Raw genomic sequence first — 16080 nt, 5'->3', positions numbered from 1 at the left:
AGCTCTCCAAACCTCATCCTTTTGGGTTTCTAGGACAGCGTCCTTAGATAGGCATGATCTATCAAGTCATTAGCCATTAAGGATGGATTTAGCCTCGGCCTTTCCCTAGAAATTTCCAACCTTCTAATCTCAGTTGGTTCCCCCGGCGACCAGCCTCCGTCCTTAGGTTACCCAAGGACTTTGCAAAAGTCACCTCATCAACATAAATACTAGTGTGGTTGAAAGGAGTTTCTTGTAAATAACAAAAGCTAGCTTTGTGCCAACAAATGTATGTATTTCTTACTATAAATCACAGTATCGTATACACATACTCGTGGGAGTCCATATCTAAAATTACTTGGCTTCTGTTTATATAGACCTAAGAAGAGTCTGTTTGGATACTTCTGTACTATCAGAAATAAGAGGAGTATGTACATCATGGAAATTCTTATATCCTATATGAGTGCTTTCCAAATGCTGGTCCAGTGCTGGTTTAATAAAGTTGCTACCAGTCCAAGAGAAAAGAGGGAAAACGTAATAATGGTTAAAAAAGGAATCTATTCAACATACATGGCTGTCTTGCATTTGAATTACTGTAATCATTTGTGAATTAAAATGTTTATTCTTCTATGAAACGATAAAACTATGGTCTGTTATAGGCGATGATGTTGATGTTCCTTTTTGGTGTCGTTACTTGGCAAAGTATAACAACAAAACAATGGTAATCCTTCGTTGTTCCCTGCCTCAATTTTTAAAAACTTTATATTCTTGCCTCAGGAAGCATACAGGCTTTGTAATGATCATCTCACACAGCTTCTTGTTAATTAACAACGGTATTTGACCCCAGTGCTGTTTGACCTTGGGTTCTATTACCTATATTAATTTTTCACCCTTATTATTTGATTACTTTTTTTCTTCTCGTTCCCAGTACCTGGTGATGGATTATTATGTTGGTGGGGATTTGCTGACTCTGCTCAGCAAATTTGAAGATAGACTGCCTGAAGATATGGCTCGGTTTTACCTGGCTGAGATGGTGATAGCAATCGACTCCGTTCATCAGCTGCACTACGTACACAGGTGGGTAAGACCTTACGCAGCAGCGGGCTGTGTGAGTGTGGAAGCAGACGTTTTTAGAGGAACGTGGTGCTTTTGATGGCCACGGAGGAATTTTGTCTTTGTAAACTATTTGACAGGTGTAATGATTGATTTAAAGTCTTCCCTACAGATGTGTGTTTGATTGTATGCAGTGTAAGATGGAATGATAAAAATGGGCCTGTTTACAAAATGATTTTTCATTTGGGATTCTTCTTCGACCTGTTGACACACGTTAGAAGTCTCTTTCTCTGTGAACAGCTCATAATAATTTATGTGAAGGGCTTAAAGAGCAGTCTCACATTTTATTTTTATTTTTTATTAAAAAAAATGTTTTTTAAGTTTATTTATTTTTGAGAGAGAGCCAGAGTGAGCTTGGGAGGGACAGAAAGAGAGCGAGAGGGAGAGAGAATCACAAGCAGGCTCTGTGCCATCAGCACAGAGCCCATCGTGGGGCCCGATCCCACGAACTGTGAGATCGTTCATGGGCCAAAATCAAGAGTTGGACACTTAACCGACTGAGCCACAAGGCGCCCCAAAGGAAGATCGTTTTGATTAAAACTTTTCTGTTCATCAGATCTCACTGTGGCTCTTGCCTACTCATATGCTTTTCCCTATTGATATTTGATAGTCACAAATTTTATGAAAAATAAAAGGATGAATATACTTTGAAAATTGTAAAACATGACGTGTTTTATGATGGTATTAGGGTCTCAAGAGCGAATTACAGGATGAGAAACCAAAGTGCTTCTTTCTTTGCTTAAACAGTAACCCAAGGTCCTAGCTGAGGACTCATTTAAAAATACTTTAAAAATATCATTTTATTGAACATTTAAAGAATGTTAGTTTCATGGGGTTTTGTGAACCTGTACCCAATTCATATCTAAATTCTCAATAAGGAATGATTACTTTTGAAAATAATTCCTCTGGATTGGAGATAGTAAATGTGAGGTATTTGTGTTACCTGCCCTTCTTCCAGGCTGTGACACGGATACTCTTAACTGATCATAAGACCCTTTCCCACCGACTGTATGTGCAGTCTTAGAGTTCTTCTCAACACAGCATTCTACCTGACAGCTATCTTTCTGACGTTGACATGGAGAAGCATTTCAACCCTGAGCTCTGTTAAATACGTGTAATTTTACGAGGTACCTAACGTTAAATGAATCCCGTTCATTTCATTGTTGGACAGCTCCGATGCCATAGAATTTTACTTTATGTTAAGCTGAATTTCTTTTTCTCCTAATCGTTGGTCCTAGTTTTGCTGTAGAACCACATACAATAATCTAATTTATCTTGTTACCATGCCTTCTGAAGCCGTCTTCTCTTTAGGCTAAACATCTAAATACCTGTCGTTTCTGTGTTCTCAAGGCTTATGTACACATTCTGTCTCCCACTATCTGACGTGCACATAGTACCCTCACCTTGTGCCTTCTCCCTCCTCTCTCTCCCTTTACTCTTCAGTGGACGTGTTCTGCTAGGTTAACGTACCTCTTAAAATGTGGCTCTCATTTTCTGGACAGATTGTATTTTAGTAGATGCTTTACTGAGGAAATATTCCTGGGGTCTTCTTTTATAAATAGCACTGTGCTAAACTGCATAAAATTTTAAGTAAGTGTAGCATATGGTCCTGACTTGGAAAAGGCTTCCAGTCCATTTGGGGACACAAAACACAAGACATAAATAAGAACTAAAGTAATAAAAGTTAAATAATCACTTAGGGCAAAAGTTTAAGAGATGGAGTGAGCCCAGATTGCGAACTCTTTGTTGGGTTATACAAGCAAATTACAGTGAACTCAGAGAAACAAATAATCTTAATTCTTAAGATTACCATTCATTAAGAAAACCATTCTTTTTTTTTTTTTTTAATTTTTTTTTCAACGTTTTTTATTTATTTTTGGGACAGAGAGAGACAGAGCATGAATGGGGGAGGGGCAGAGAGACAGGGAGACACAGAATCGGAAGCAGGCTCCAGGCTCCGAGCCATCAGCCCAGAGCCTGATGCGGGGCTCGAACTCACGGACCGCGAGATCGTGACCTGGCTGAAGTCGGACGCTTAACCGACTGCGCCACCCAGGCGCCCCAAGAAAACCATTCTTAGTGGTTTTTTCCACTGGTTATTTAACTCTCACTATGTGTTACGGACTTTACCTGTATTATTCTAATTCTGACAATAAATCTATGATTTGGGTGTCATCTAAAATGGATGTTCCATTTTACAGATGAGGAAACCCAGCTTCAGAGACATGAGTCGGTAATTAGCATAGGCTGGATTAAAATCGAAGTCAGGCTGATGCCAGCATTTATGCTGTTCATATAACATCATATTGCTCATAAGAGGATGCTTTACTGGTAGGACTTTGCAGAATAAAAAGGCTTTCTGTGGGCAGAGAGGAAGGCGTTCTAGAAACAAGGGATGAAGGAGACGGACACAGGCGGGCAGAGGGCGGGTCTAGAGAGGGGTTGGTAGGTGACTCGGCTGAAGAAAAGAGCTCATGTGGAGTTTAGGAAGAGAGATTTCAATCCCTGTTGTGGAAACGTTTGAACACCATGCTGTAGACTTTAGATCTTGGGAGCCATCAAGTTACCGATACTTTTAGGTAATGTAGTGTTTGATAAAACAGTGTGTTAAGTAAGTTGACTTTACAGTAAACTGTGTATCAGTTTTCATGTTTCGCTGGATTTCAGAATGTTTTATAGTTCTGAATTTCAAGTAGAGGGAGTTAGAGAAGACAAAAAGGGAGTAGTGGAGCCTGGATGTGTTCGGGGAAGGAAATACTTTTTTTCCCTTGTGTTCTTGTATTTTATTATTTTTTAAAAATGTTTATGGATTTATTTTGAGAGAGAGTGTGTGTGAGAACAGGGAAGGGGTAGAGAGAGAGGGAGAGAGGGAATCCCAAGCAGCCTCCGTGCTGCCATCACAGAGCCCGATGCGGGGCTTGAACTCACGAACCGTAAGATCATGACCTAAGCCAAAATCAAGAGTCAGATGCTTAACTGACCAGAGCATCCAGGTGCCCCTCCCCTTGTGCTCTTTCAAACTGCATTTGTTTCCAAACCTATAAAATACATTATTGGTCTTCTGACCGCACAGACATTTTCATATGAAAATCTTGTCTTCACTTACGCATCGGGAGAAAGGAGCAGTGGCGAGTAGTGGATGAGAAGAATCACGAAATCATACATACGAGTGTTGAGCACGTTGTGAGAGTTCAGTCAAGAACATTGCAACTTCCTTTGAAATGTCTAGAAATACACTTTAAAAACACATCGTAAGGCATCATGTTACCTGTTTTCAGAGATGTTAATTATGAGATGAAAGAGACAGGAATGGGGACATGGAAATAAGAAGCCCAGAGATCGACTCTGGAAGGCTGTAAAATTGATTTACAAACTGACCCCATAAAGTACAGACATTTTCTAGTAACATGATGTAGTAAAAACAAGCATTAAGCTCGGTGCCAGCAGACTTATGCTCTGTTCTGGTTCCCCCGTAAGCTTTTTAAACTTAGATTCCAAAACATGATTTATCACTGAGATTACAGCAACTTGAAACTTCTTTTTTTTTTTTTTTTAACGTTTATTTTTGAGACAGAGACAGAGCATAAATGGGGGAGGGGCAGAGAGAGAGAGGGAGACACAGAATCCGAAGCAGGCTCCAGGCTCTGAGCTGTCAGCACAGAACCCGACGTGGTGCTCAAACCCGCAAACCGCAAGATCATGACCTGAGCCGAAGTTGGATGCTCAACCCACTGAGCTGCCCAGGCGCCCCAAGCTCCTCCCCTTTTAAAGAGGCGGGGAAAGGACGCAGTGGGACTGAGGACAGAAGAAACGTGGCAGCAGTAGAGCTGTTGTTGGTAGCGAGGCTGATGGAGGTGCTTTAAACGTTAAAGATGTCCGTTCTCCCCAAACTGATCTGCATGCAGGTTCGATGCAGCGCCTGTCAAAATCCCGGCAGGGTTCTTGTTTTCTTGTTCTTTTAAATCCAGGTGAAAGTACGTGTCGAGCTCTCCACCCGCAACAAGTCCAGCTCCTGCCCTTGTATTGGTAGTTGTGTTTAGGCCTCAGGCTCCTGGTGTGTCCCTAAGCGACTGTCCCTAGCTACAAATTTAATAACATCATTTCATTTTCAGTAGTTATGACAGCTCACAGGTTTTTCCTTTAGAGCAGTAAAGATTTTTTATTTGTTAGGTACAAACAGGCTTACTGCAAAGTTTACACGGAAATGCAATGAAACTAGAGTAGCTAAAATGATTCTTTTAATGCTTTTGGAAAAGGGGAACGAAGTAGTCAGAATAACTACCTACTGTTGAGAGTTACTACGTTGCTGCCTTAAGCAAGACACTGCGTAGTGGGGGAGGAGTAGACATCACAGATCACCAGGTAGAAAGGAGAACCCAGGCCGAAATGTACGCAGTTACCTCCAGCTGATTTTGACGACGGTGCTGACGCAGCTCAGTGGAGGAAGGATCATCTTCAGCAAACAGTACGGGAATCGTAAGCGAAAAAACAAACTTCCTTCAGCCTCACACAAATGTGAAAAATAGTTCAAAATGGGTCATGGATTTAAGTAGATGACATAGGGGTACCTGGGTGGCCCAGTCAGTTGAGCAGCTGACCAGCTCAGGTCACGATCAGGTCAGGTTCGTGGGTTTGAGCCCCGCGCGGGGCCCTGTGCTGTCAGCACAGAGCCCGCTTCAGACCCTCTGTCCCCCGCACCTGCACCTCTCCCGCTCATGCTCTCTCTCAAAAATAAAAAGTAAGTAAATAAAAATAAAAAATAAACATTAAAAAAATATTCAACGTAAAAGTATAAAACTTTCAGAAGAAAACATCAAAGAACATCTTCTGGACCTAGGGCTTGGTGAGGAGTTCCTAGGACACCAAAAATTACTCACGTGGACTTCATCAGCACTAAAAACGTACACTTCTAAGGCCCAGGTAAGCCGATGAAAGGGCAGGCTCCAGAATGGCGGGAAATATCTGCAGACCACATACAGGATGTACACCTTATGTCTAAAATATATAAAGAACTCGAAACACAATCCTCAAGAAACCTCAGACAGTCCAGTTATAGGATGGACGAAAGACCCAAAGAGACACCTTGCCCAAGAGGAGATCTGGATGGCAGTGAGCACGTAAACAGCTGTTCAGTGCCCTTGCCATTAGCAAACTGCGAACTACACCCACCATGAGAGGCAGGCCAGTGAGCAGGTATTAGGACCGCTAAAATACGGACCAGCGGTCCTACTAAGTGCTGATGACCCTGCGGAGAAAGGAGATCTCCCACACATTGCTGGTAGGAAGGTAAAATGGTTTGGCTACTCTGGAAACAGTTTGCAACTTTAAACAAAGTAAACATGCACTTACCATGTGACCTGGTCGTTGGCGTTTGTAGACATTTATCCCAGAACAATTAAAACATATTTGCAGAAAAACCTGTACGTGAATATTCGTAGCAGCTTTGTTTGTAACCGCAAAATACTAGAAATGGCCCGCGAGTCCCTCCCGGGCGGCGTGGTAGCCACCTGCTGGGCGCACCGTGGGCCCGAGGCACTGGGAGCACATGGCAGCCTGGGCGGCCCCGGACGGTCCTGAGTGGCGAGCATGGACGCTCAGAACGTTATGTTGTTTATGACTCCACTTACCTAACATTCTTGAATTACCAAAACTACAGAGGTTGAAAGCCGATGAATGGTTCCCAGGGGACAAGGTCAGGGGCAGAGTGGGGAGTGAGAGTGCACGGGGCAGTTCTCTTTTGTGGTGATAGTACAGCCGTGCATCTTAAATGTGGTGGTAGTTACGTGAGTCTGTACATGGGCTAAAATCGCGTGGAATACGCACAGATTAGAAAAGGATAAAAGCCCAAAGGTCTCTGACGGAACATTAACGTAGTAGCGTCAGCTTCCTAGTTTTGCTATTGTGCCCTGGACGTAATACGTTGTAACCAGTGGAGAAGCCGGATGGAAGGGTACGTGGGACTCGTACTATTTATGCAGTTTCCTTTGACTCTGTAATCATTTCAAAATGGAAAGGTTTGGGGGCACCTGGGTGGCTCAGTCGGCCACCTGGGTGGCTCAGTGGGCGCTTAAGCCCAGCTCTTGATTTCGACTCAGGTCATTATCTCGTGGTTCGTGGGATCGAGCCCCACGTCGGTCTCTGTGCTGTCGGTCTCTGTGCTGACCATGTGGAATCTGCTTGGGACTCTGTCTCTCCCTCTCTCCCTGCCTCTCCCCTGCTTGCTTTCCCTCTCTCTCTCTCTCAAAAATAAATAAATAAACTTTAAAAAAAAAAAGGGAAAGATTTTAAGGGAAAAAAAATTACCTCTATTACTTTCTTTTCACAAGTCTGGAAACCAGGCTCAGGAAACTGTCTCTCTTGGTGAATTCCTCAGGATTGCCAAATTTGCTTAGGCTTCTGGCCTGCCAGGAAGTGATTTTTCTTTCTGTAACTCAGAACTTAGATGATGTGCAATTCAGGAGGTAAGCGGAGTCCACTTAGTGAAAGTCAGCATTGAAAAGGACCCTGGACTGAACCCTGAGGAGTTTCAGTATTTCGAGATGGGGTGGAGTAGCAGTGGCCAACGAAGCAAACTAAGAAGAAACAATTGGAGGAAGATAATGAGAATATGCGGAATAAAGTAAATCATCTTTCCCTTTATGTTTAATAACATTAATGTCTTAACTGATGCATTTCTTTTTTTTTTTTTTAATTTTTTTAATGTTTGTTTGTTTATTTTTGAGAGAAAGCACGAGCAGGAGAGGGGCAGAGAGAGGGAGACACAGAACCCAAAGCAGCTCCAGACTCTGAGCTGTCAGCACAGAGCCCAATGCGGGACTCAAACCCACGATCCGCGAGCTCATGACCTGAGCCAAAGCCAGAAGCCTAACCGACTGAGCCACCCAGGTGCCCCTTAGCTGATGCATTCCAAACCAACATTTAATATCATTTTTTGTGTCCTGGGTGTTGGAATGGGAGTGGGGGCTGCCTTACAGAAGTCATATGCTCTTTACATTCAGTTTATTGCCTTTTGAAAAAAGACTAAGTTTAAGGAAATACTTCTGCTTCACAGTTTTGCCCGAGTAGGACAGATTTTATTTTTATAAATTCATTCATGGTGAAAGTATTGTTCAGCCAGCACTGTTTGCCCAATATTCTACCTATTTTCTTAGGTGAGGTACTCCGGAGTGGAGGAAATAATGCCTTTATTTTGAAAAATTACTTTGAGATAAGCGTAACTCTAATGATAGAGAGCAGTTGAATGACAACAAAACCAGGTTTAAAAAAGCAGTAGGAATTACATACCTAAACACTGTGGAGATGGAGAGTGTGAACAAGTGAATCAGGAGGACCTCTTGGAGGAAACCTGTCTGTGATAGGAAGTAGATGGTTTAAGACATTGAAATAAGGGTGCCTGGGTGGCTCAGTCGGTTGAGCATCCGGCTCAGGTCATGACCTTGTGGTTTGTGAGTTTGAGCCCCGCGTCGGGCTCTGTGCTGACAGCTCACAGCCTGGAGCCTGCTTCGGATTCCGTGTCTCCCTCTCTCTCTACCCCTCCCCAACTCGTGCTCTGTCTCTCAAAAATGAATAAATGTTAAAAATTTATTAAAAAAAAAAAAAGACATTGAAATAGCTTCCCTGAGGAAGGAAGACCAAAGTAAGCAAGATATACAACGATTGACTGTTAACGTTTAGAAATAAAATTTTGTCGTTATTTTAATGTGAAAGATATCACTTAAATACTTAGGAAAATACTGTATAAAAATATTGTTATGAAAGCATGTCCATATTTTTTAAATGCTTTTAGCAAAATAGCTGGTTTTTTCCCTGTGTTTATTGAAACACTATTTCAGCTGTCCCAAAATACCTTATTTTCAGTCTGTCAACTTAGATTTTCGCCTTTGCCACAGAGGCACTCCAGTTTCCAACTTGAAGTCTGAATGCCAACATTTCCATTTTTGATTTGCTGAATAAGCAGTTTGCATTTTAAGAGTGTGTCTTTTCTTTTCAATCATTTATTTGCTTGAATGTTAAATTTGTGAGAGAGATTATTTCTAACAAGTAAACAGTATCATGTGGCATATGTCGGACTCCGGTTGATGAAAGTACACGCCAAATGTTGGGTTAGAATAAAGCAAGCCCTAATTATAGGTTGGGGAAAAAACCCCAACTTCTTTCTAAATATGTTAATTAAACTCAGCAGCAGGCTTGGTGTTCAGATTGTCAGCTACAACTCTAAGCATGCTAATGATGAAAGACATAAAATCCTGCTACAACAGCCAAAAAACAAGCTTCATCCGATCAGAACGTTATGTTTGATGATCCCGTGGCATAGTTTGAAATGACAAAAATGGAAAGATGAGGACGTTTATGACGTTTTTAAATAATACAGAGATAATCAGAATGTTGCTTCTGGTACCAAAACATTAGCAGCCAATATCGTGTCTTACCTTGATTTCTGTTTCTAGTGGAGTCTTATCTGTGATATGACCATTTTAAGAGCGGTGCACCTGTTGTCTACAAACCAGAAGGACCCTACTAGAAACTACTTTGATAGAGAAGGGAAGGTCACTGAGGGCTGGCAGGTCACAGAGATCAGTGATAATAGAAAGTATTAACAATGTATAACAATGCTTTAAGCTTGTCGATTAGAGAGAATTAGACATGCGTATATAATCTGCAGAGAGAAGCTCCTTTCTTTACGTTAGATCACCTGTCATTGTACAGTTCTTTGTGGAAATAGACATCCTTATAGTTAGGTAATGGTAGACTGTGAAACCGGTTTTTTAAAATGGAGAATTCTCTATTCTAAACCTTTCAGAAGCAGTTTTAAATTTTTTTTTTTTTAACGTTTATTTATTTTTGGGACAGAGAGAGACAGAGCATGAATGGGGGGAGGGGCAGAGAGAGAGGGAGACACAGAATCGGAAGCAGGCTCCAGGCTCTGAGCCATCAGCCCAGAGCCTGACGCGGGCCTCGAACTCACGGACCGCGACATCGTGACCTGAGCTGAAGTCGGATGCTTAACCGACTGAGCCACCCAGGCGCCCCTCAGAAGCAGTTTTAAAAAACGATCTAAAAATCACAAACTTGTCTTAATTGGCTCTATTCATAAAAGCATTAGATCTTATCCTTGATAATTAACATTAATAGTTGTCATTGGTCTGTAACTGGCTCCTGACGTTTTCCCAAACTTTTTTCCGCTGGTAGGAGGAAAGAGTGATCTCTACCTTTCTGTATTACTTGCCAGTGATATTCAGGGGATCTTCATTAAAAATTGCTGTTAACATCTAATTATAAATAGTTCTTTTTAACAGTTTTATTGAGCTGTAATTCACATACCATACAATTCAGTCAGTTAAAGCGTACAGTGGTTTTTAGTATTTTCACAGATACATTCAACCATTACTTCATTCCATTTTAAACCATTGTCATCATTTCAAAAAGAAACCCTGTTCCCTTGTTTCCCCCGCCCTCAGCAGCCATTAATCTGTCTCTATAGATTTGTCTAGTCTGGACACTGAATGAAATCATGTAATGGGTCTCTTTTGACTGGCTTCTTTCACTCGACATACTGTTTTCTTTCTTTCTTTCTTTCTTTCTTTCTTTCAAGTTTATTTTTGAGAGAGAGAGAGAGAGAGAAAGAGACAGAACATGAGTAGGGGAGGGGCAGAGAGAGAGGGACATACGGAATCTGAAGCAGGCTCCAGGCTCCTAGCTGTCAGCACAGAGCCTGACACGGGGCTCGAACTCCCGAACCACGAGATGATGACCTGAGCTGGAGTCGGACTCTTAACCGACTGAGCCACCCAGGCGCCCCTCAGCATACTGTTTTCAAGCCTCAGGCATGTTGTAGAGGATGTTAGATACATCTCAGATTAACTAGGTTGACTGGTAAAACTAAAATACCAACGTTCTCTGGAGATTTTTGACAGAATCCACAGTGTGCATGGGATCACAACGTGCACAGAACAATCCAGAATTACTCAGTGTATCAGGAAATTATGATTCAGTCTCAAGAGGAAAAAGTGGACTCCTAGCTCAAGATGACCCAGGTCACCCAGGTTTGAATTATAAGAATTATCAGGTAAAACCTGATCTAATTCTCTTGTCCCCTGTGTCCTTGAGAATCTGGCCTCTTGGTATAGTGAAAGATATCACTTAAATACTTAGATTAGTACTTATTTTAAATATACTTAATGAAGTAATAGAAAACACATTTGAAATGAATGAGATGATAGAAAATCTCAGTAATAGAAAAAAAAAAAAGAACCAAATGAAAACTTCAGAAAAGAAAAATACAGTATCTCGGGTAAAAATTCACTGAGTGGTTTCTGTATCAGAAAGGAGACTCAAAGGAAAAAGTCTATGAAATTGAATATAGATCAGTAGAAATTCTCTTATGCAAAGCAGGTGTGAAAAGATTGGAAGAATGAACAGATTAGAGATGAAAAGATCCAACATATGTAATTGGTGCCCCAGAAAAAGAGAATAAGGCAGAAGAAAATAATGGCTTAAAACTTCGCAAGTTTGGAGAAACATATGAGTTTATAGAATCAACAATTGTGTCAAGCCAAAGTAATAGAAATTCGAAGAAAATCACTCCTAGCACCTCCAAATCAAAATATGGAATTAAAGGATATGAAAAGTCTTGATAGCATCTAGAGGAAAATAGCATTTTACATGGGAAAAACAAGTTGAAAGATCTCAGATTTCTCATCACAACCACAGGTACTAAAAGATAAACAAAATTTTGACAACACTGGAAAGAAGAAAACTATCAACCTACTTTCCTTAGGAATGAAGTTAAAAAGAGGATATTTTCAGATACATGTGACCCAAGAGCATTTATTGCTTAAGACCTTCCTTACAAGAAACACTGATGACATATCTCAGAATGAAGAGTCAGCAGAGGAAATGCAGATCTTGAAGAAAGAAGAAAGAGCATAATAAATGGCAAAAAAAAAAAAAAAAAAAAATCTCAGCATACATAAAACACCTTTTTTCTCTCAAATTCTTTTATTTTTTTTTTTAAGATTAAACTTTAATCTTTATTTTAAGTAGTCTCTACATCTAATGTGGGCCTTGAACTCACAACCCCGAGATCAAGACCCACACACTAAACCAACTGATCCAGCCAGGCACCCCTCTCCAAAATTCTTTAAAACACATGGCTGTTTATGTATTTATATTATTTATTTATTTATTTATTTTTTTGAGAGAGAGCATAAGCTGGGGAGAAGGCCAGAGTGGGGGAGAGAGAGTCTTAAGCAGGCTTCACACTCAGTGGAGAGCCTGATGGTGGGACTCGATCCCACAACCCTGGGATCATGATCTGAGCCGAAATCAAGAGTCAGATGCTTAACTGACGGAGCCACCCGGGCTCCCTAAAATATGTGACTGTTTAAAGAAATTTGTTTTGGTAGATACTCGATGAATGCATATGTAATATGTGTGACAACAATAACATAATGGATAGATAGGGCATAAACAAATGCTAGTATAATTATAGAACTTTGGAGTTTTTTTGTTTTTTTTTTTTTTTTTAAAGGAAAAAGTCCTGTGGTGACAAAACAAGTAAGTGACAGGGAAAGGAAAACTAGTTTATCATCAGACTTTTCAACAACAAAACTTTATGACAGGAAAAAAATATGTTCAATATTTATGATACCCCAGAAAAGAGAACACGAACGTAATCAACTTTCAGGTATAAAAAGCACACACAGCAGTGTTGTCAACTTGCAGGAGCCTGGGGAACATTGTTCCCATGAATTCTTCCTGAAGAATCTGGAATATTCCATGAGAGAATGAGCTACAGACAACCAAAATGACCAGAGAGACCTTAGCTTAAGGACTGGTGTTGCTCGTTAGTCAGTTATGGATTAAAACAGGAAAAAAGAGGGAGACTGAACAGTATTGATGGCTGCATACTCTAATAATGGACATTTAATAGAACTATAAAGGTCAGTGGTGATAACTGGGAGAATTTATGCAGATTTTTTTTCAAATTGTCTTCAGTATAATTTTGGGGTAGTATTCGTCATGTTATTTTTGAGATTGTTGAGTGTAAATGTGAAATGAAACAAATGAGTGATTATGGAGTACTCTAATTCTGTTGTCCCCTGTGTCCTTGAGAATCCGGCCTCTTGGTATAGAAAAAAAGGAGATACCGAGAAAACAGAAGAGGACAAGTATGAACTCTGTACTTCTGAATTTGAATTGGAAGGATCAGAATGAACTTCTGAGGTTTCCATAATTTGCAAGAAGGACTCACAGAATTACTGAACACTTTCCTGCTTACATTTTATTGCGTAGAAAAGGTACAGATTGAAACCAGCCGAGGGAAGAAGCCTGTAGGGCGGAGTCCAGGGGAGCGTCTGTCATCCTCTCCCCGTGGAGCTGGGAACAGCTCTACTTACCTGCCATTCGTGGGTGACGGTGGGCACCAGGACTGTTAACCAAGCAAGTGCACCTGAGCATTGGGTTTCCGGAGTTTTGGGGGCTCAGCGTACGGTCTTGCATGATTGACCTTTCCCTGAAGTTGGGATGATACCATTAGTTTCCGGTCCCTGCCAGAGGTAAAACTGATACTGTGTGGCCCAGGTAAATTACATCACGAATTACGTTGTTAGATTGTCTGGTGGCCAGAGCCTCCAGGCAAAGACACACCGATGAGGCATGATATTCCCGTGGCCTAGAGATCCCCTCCCAGCGGCTGAAGCAAAGGCCAGACCTTTCATTGGGTTTGTTCTTCGTGACACAGGCCACCCCGTGGCCTTAACGCAAGGCTCTCTGAGAGCAAAGCGATCATATTTGTTTGGGCATCTACATTTAGTATAGCGTTTATATCAGCAGTAGTGTGAATGTGTTTGTCATTTAACCACAAACCCATTCTATATGGTCATTACATACACTTTCATATTTTTGTACTAATTTAATTATTTGTTTCTCCCTTTACTGCTGTTTATGCTGTATGACAAACTTGGGCGGAACTCTTCCATGTCGAGACCAGCTGATGGTTGGCTGAATCTACTTCTTCAGGCTGCTCGTTTTATCAGATCCTGTGGAGGCTTTAACCAAATCTCCTAATACGTTTAGTTATCGGTATCAGTACTATCCTAAGACCTGTTCACACAGCAGGGCTGAATCTCAACCACCCAGGCCGGGGTTACACCATATGGCAGTAGACGTGACTTGACAAATAAGAGCCAAGGCACCAGCACGTTCCTGGTGTCCCCGTGAGTCATTAACCCTCTAGACCATCATCACATCACGTGATTAAACGTCTCCCAGAATGATGCCACCCAGGTTTGCGCGTTCCCCTTTGACTGTGTCCCGTCCCCAAAGCAGAAGCATCTTGGCAACATGTGGCTTCACCACTTTAAGCGTCTGGTGTCATTGAGCTAAGGGGCAATAACATCTTCTGCTCTGAGCCTTTCACAAAGAAAGCATTGGTGTGATGTTGGGTTTCCCTCATTGCATAACCCATTTATTGATGCCTTTAGCCCTAGTTATTCCTCCTCCTCTCCATTTATCATTTCGTTTTGCCCAAACTTTTCCACCTCTGGAAGGGATGTTCAGCTTGACCGCTGTGCTGGCCCAAATGCCAGCAGCAATGTTCGTCTCGCAAATGCCTCCCTCTGAGTGCATTCTTTCAGTGCAGAGTTAGATGCAGAAATTGTGGGCTAGCTCAACCACCTGGCAGTCCAGCAGTATTCCCTGCCTAGCTTGGTTTTGCCGGGTGGGGTAAGGTGTAACCCACCCCACCAGGACCGTAAGAATTCTGACATTATGGTTTAAAGGCATAGGTAGAGTTCCTCACTTAGGAACCATCGTCAGTTTTGGCGCCTACAGGTGCAGCCCTGGTCCTGGGACCCTGCTTCAGATGGGGCGGGTGAGGTGAGGAGGGAAGAATTCTATCACCCTCTCAGCTTCCTCCCTCACTTCCTCATTCCCCGGGGAGAGCGGAATATGCAAATGTGTACTTGTTCTATATCAAGCAAGTCTGATTCAAGGATCCTAGGATCCTTTTTTTTTTTTTTTTTTTTTTTTTTTAATCACTATTAGGGCATTTTGTTTTGTTTTGCCTTGAAATTTACTTTGCTTGGTAAAATATAAATCCACCAGTCTTTCAGTAATGGTATTCATATCCTCTAATTTTCTTTCACCTTATTTTTATTCTTTTCATTTTGAGCATTTCTTGGGTATGCAGCAATTAGTTGTTTTTACTTGCTGACCTAAAAAAAAAAAAGAAAAAAAAAGCTGTGACTGTCACTTCAAACACTGCATGGAAAATAGAAAGTACTAAATAAGCACTAGGTGTTATTTTTATCAAGACAGAAGAGGTACAAAGAAACGAGAGTAGGAATAGAATTGTAAGCAAGTATGTTGTAGGCTTAAAAAATAGTAAGAGTATTGTGAGCAACTGTACTCCAGTAAATTTGAAAATGTGGATGAAATGTGCATTAGAAAAATATAAGCCACTGCAATGTACTTGGGAAGAAATAGAGATTATCTGAATACCCTGAGAACATTTAAGGAAACTGAGTCTGTAATGGAAAGTTCCCCTTCCACAAAACTTCACTCTCATCTATTTTTAGGCATTTGGTGCCTTGTCTCCTTGATTTTTAAAATTGAAATATGCATCACGTTAACACAGGAGTTAAGTGTGCAGTGAAGAGTTTTGACAATGGATACATCTGTGTAACCGCCTTTGCAGTCAAGATATAGAATGTTTTTTTATCACCCTGCAAATGTCCTAGTGCTCTTTTCCGTGAACATCTTCTTTCTGTTTCTCCAGTCACTAGTTCTGGTTTCTGTCACCAGAACTTAGGGTTACCTGTTCTGGAACTTCTAACAAATAGATTATACGTCATGTATTCTTTTCTGTCTGATGTCTTTTTATCCACATAAGGTTTTTGAGATGCATTCAGTTCGATGTATGTGTCAATAGATTTTTCTTTATTGGTGAGTGGTCTTCCGTTGTATAAACGTATGATGGTTTATCTG

General features: G+C 41.1%; 1 protein-coding gene across 17 annotated transcripts in view; it reads left to right on the top strand.

The window, feature by feature from the left end:
• The window catches only part of CDC42BPA (CDC42 binding protein kinase alpha), a 321704-nt gene that overhangs the window by 123338 nt on the left and 182286 nt on the right, over positions 1-16080 (top strand). For all 17 annotated transcript variants that reach the window (XM_019821471.3, XM_011290821.4, XM_019821472.3 and 14 more), the window contains one exon: positions 908-1056. In XM_019821471.3, the coding sequence (XP_019677030.2) occupies positions 908-1056 (149 nt within the window). The remainder of the gene's footprint in view (positions 1-907; positions 1057-16080) is intronic.

Source organism: Felis catus, chromosome F1, assembly GCF_018350175.1.
Source record: "Felis catus isolate Fca126 chromosome F1, F.catus_Fca126_mat1.0, whole genome shotgun sequence".
NCBI classification, from domain to species: domain Eukaryota; kingdom Metazoa; phylum Chordata; class Mammalia; order Carnivora; family Felidae; genus Felis; species Felis catus.
This window is presented reverse-complemented; position numbering and strand designations above follow the sequence as displayed.